This window comes from Toxorhynchites rutilus, chromosome 3, assembly GCF_029784135.1.
Source record: "Toxorhynchites rutilus septentrionalis strain SRP chromosome 3, ASM2978413v1, whole genome shotgun sequence".
NCBI lineage: Eukaryota > Metazoa > Arthropoda > Insecta > Diptera > Culicidae > Toxorhynchites > Toxorhynchites rutilus.
Genome location: NC_073746.1, coordinates 224485350 through 224489003, shown reverse-complemented (window position 1 = coordinate 224489003; position 3654 = coordinate 224485350). Strand labels below are relative to the sequence as shown.

The following is a 3654-nucleotide window of genomic DNA, read 5'->3' as shown; positions in this document are numbered from 1 at the left end:
GAAGGTTTGTAGTTCTTTCCATAAATTACAATGTTATAATCATAAAAGATTATTTGATTGCGAGGAGTTTGTAAGAAATTTAATTCTGCGCAATTTTATATATCACATGTTATTTATTTACCTCTTTCAATAGTGAAAACTATGAAAATGTTGACAATGGTTGAATTAAAGAAGGAAATTCGAGGGCACAATCAAACACAAGTAGAAAAATGCACGATTCCTGCATGTGAAAACTACCTTGGAAAGCCCGGAAGTAAAATATACGTGATTTGTTTTTGAGTTTTAGTTTACATTAGCATCATTTTCTTAGTTCAAAAACAAAATCCAGATGTCTCACTGATCGTTTACGTTTTGCGTTAGATCGCCAATTGTCTACTATTTCAAACAAGAAGTACTTTCCTGTTATTTTGGTATGCAAAAATATGAAAATATGAAAAATTAATCAGATATCTCAAGTTAGGGTAAGAAAGACGTGCTTCAAGTAAATAAATAACGCCAAGTAAAAATTTTCATTCAGATTTTAACAATTTAAAAGTGCCTTCGGGCCGAGTAGTTGGACTTGTTAAAAACTAATTTCGTATCCAGATGTCGACACCGTATCGTTGTCATCGCGGATACAATTCATTTCGTTTTCACCGTGAAGTGTATACAGGAATAAGGCTTTATAATTGAACTTTGATATCGTTCAAACACTAACAGTACTGAGATATTGATAAAATAATACATTTCCAAAATATAACATAGCGTTTATTCAGGTTTTGTTTTTGTTGGTATGTATGCTTTATTCAGGTTCCAACATGATTTTAAATACTTTTTCTGCTACCTTGGTTGTTATTTGTTATGTGGCCCTAATTTTATTGCTAACTGCTTTACGGTTGGAAAATAATTGAATGTTCATCTCTGATAGGTCGCTGCTATTATGCTATGCTAGATGACAAGAGAATCACAAAAAGATGTAGGGTGGAAATTCCGATGCAATGTTTCCCTCTCTTCAGGAACTGAACACCGGACGTAATAAAAACGAAAACATACAAAGAAACTGTTGTATATGCAAACAGTGTTAGATTATCCTAAAATCGTTCTGGCGCCACTGCCTGCAGTTATAAAAAAATAGATCGAATAAAAGCTACACACGGTTCTCTTTATCCCGATTTCTAAAAATTGTTATTCGCTTAAATTAATACAGTATTTCAATAAAAGTAGTAACATATCTTCGTATATGTGGTTAACACTTCTGTGATTCCTGAATATGTAACATTTTGGTGTCAGAAGTGGGATACAGCAGTAAAAGTTTTTCGGTCGAAAAAAAGTCGCGTACGCTTCGATTCCACGAAAAGCAAAATGGCTTCCCAAGACCCGAATGCAGAGCTAATGCAATCTCTCACAAAAATGATAGCCGACGCCCTGAAGTCATCCATCCAATCCACTTTGGGGCAAATGAATCCTGCCGGAGATGCAATGGTGCCACCCGTGAAACCACCTTCGTTTTCTGTTCCCGAATACCGTATTTCGGACAACACATCCGTTACTGACTATTTCAAGCGCTTTGAATGGTCTCTGCAATTGAGTAAGATTCCGGCAGAACAATACCCACACTATGCTCGAGTGCATATGGGTACAGAATTGAATAACGCCATCAAATTCCTGATAAGTCCTCGCGATCCAGCGGACATCTCGTTCGACGAACTTCGATCGGCACTAGTAAATCACTTCGACCAGCCAAAAAATAAATACGTTGAGAGTATAAAGTTTCGGGAGATCGTGCAACAGAGCGACGAATCCGTGTCCAGTTTCGTTCTCCGGCTCAGACAAGGTGCTGCGCATTGTGAATATGGAGAATTCCTTGATAGAATGTTGATCGAACAGCTCTTACACGGTTTCGATTCACGCGAACTGTGCGACGAAATTATAGCAAAGAAACCGGCGACATTCAATGACGCTTTCGAGATTGCGCACACAATTGAAGCTACCCGTAACACAGCTAAAGAAGTGAGAACGGTAAGACAATCGCTAGTTCCAGAGGGAACCAACAAGTTAGGTTATGAGCCACCGAAGACACGGAGGGGAAATCCAAATGACGTATCTTCGTCACACCTATACAAGGGTAGTGGGAAACCAACATACGACTCTAGAGTATGCAGTGGCTGTGGTGGTCAACATACACGTAGTCAATGTAAGTTCCGCAATGCAACTTGTTTCACCTGTGAGAAAAAAGGGCACATTGCCAAAGCTTGTAGGTCCAGTAAATATCAATCACAGGATCGCTCCACGTCTCAAGTGCAATTGGAGAAGCCTTCTGAAGAAGTCGACGAAGTAATGCGGTTGAGCAAAATTCATTCAGTCGCTGCGTGCCAGAAAAAGGTAGTCAGTGTCGAAATAGACGGCCTCCTGGAAATGGAGGTTGATACCGGAGCCCCGTGCGGCATCATTAGCGAGAAAAAGCTACGAACGATCAAACCCACGTTTACACTAAAGGGCACAGATCGGCAATTCTCCAGTTACACCGGACACAAAATTATGTGCATGGGTCTTCTTCCAGTGAATGTCAGCGTCGGAGCAACTACACACAAACTGAACTTGTACGTTGTGTCCGGGGACTATGACGCCCTTTTTGGAAGGGAATGGATTTCGCAATTCATGAAAGAGGTAAATCTAAACGAGCTGTTCTCAAAAACTGATCCGATACATTCACTAGTATCTACAAAATCGACATGTGCAGTAGAACGAGAGGCTCTTTCGCAGTTGCTGGTGAACTTCGAGGATGTTTTCAGTGACACCCCTGGTAAGCTGATTGGGCCTCCCGCATCAGTGCATTTGAAACCTGGAACAACTCCCATTTTCGTAAAAGCTCGAGACGTACCACTTGCATTGAAAAGCCAATATGCCGAAGAAATTGATAAAAAATTAGCACCCGGTGCCTATGAGAGAGTGGATTACTCTGAATGGGCCTCCCCCACACACATTGTGGTCAAGAAGAACGGAAAACTACGCATCACCGGCAATTACAAACCAACGGTAAACCCTCGAATGATTATCAACGAACATCCGATCCCCAAAATCGAATACATTTTCAACCAAATGAATGGAGCCAGTTTGTTCTGTCATCTGGATGTTACGGACGCTTACACACACCTTCCTATTGATGTGGAGTTCCAACATGTTCTAACTCTCAATACACCAACACATGGACTGGTACGCCCTACAAGAGCAGTCTACGGGGCGGCAAACATTCCAGCGATCTGGCAACGTCGTATGGAAACGGTATTTCAAGGTCTATCTATTGTATTTTGTAAAGAATACTCGATGATTTATTATAACGTATTTATTTTCTTGTCTTTACTCTTCAAACGTACATATCAAACTGATGGCGGGCTCTCCTTGTTCTTCTATCGCACTCTACTGCTCTATTCATGCTAGCGCACACACACTACTAAACAATAGTTACGAGGGGTGCATACATATTGCAACATCCTCCCTTTCCTAATCTAATGTTTATCAGAACTGCAAGCGAAAATCTTTAAACTTTTCTGGTATACGAATTTCTCTTTTTGGACGGTTATTCTGCGACGGTGTAATTGGTTGACGGTTATTCTGCGACGGTGTAATTGGTCGAGTACCCTTATGGTTCGACCCAGGAGACGTAGCTGTGGCTTT

At 40.7% G+C, this 3654-nt stretch overlaps 1 protein-coding gene across 1 annotated transcript; it reads left to right on the top strand.

Annotated features, from left to right (window-relative positions):
- The first annotated feature begins 1341 nt into the window (after positions 1-1341).
- LOC129773967 (uncharacterized) lies at positions 1342-3417 on the top strand. Its single transcript, XM_055777646.1, has one exon. The coding sequence runs from the start codon at positions 1342-1344 to the stop codon at positions 3415-3417; it is 2076 nt and encodes a 691-aa protein (XP_055633621.1).
- Positions 3418-3654: the final 237 nt, after the last annotated feature.

Excerpts from the sequence above, each read along its gene's own strand:
- LOC129773967 (XM_055777646.1), top strand. The coding sequence starts at position 1,342 with ATGGCTTCCCAAGACCCGAATGCAGAGCTAATGCAATCTCTCACAAAA.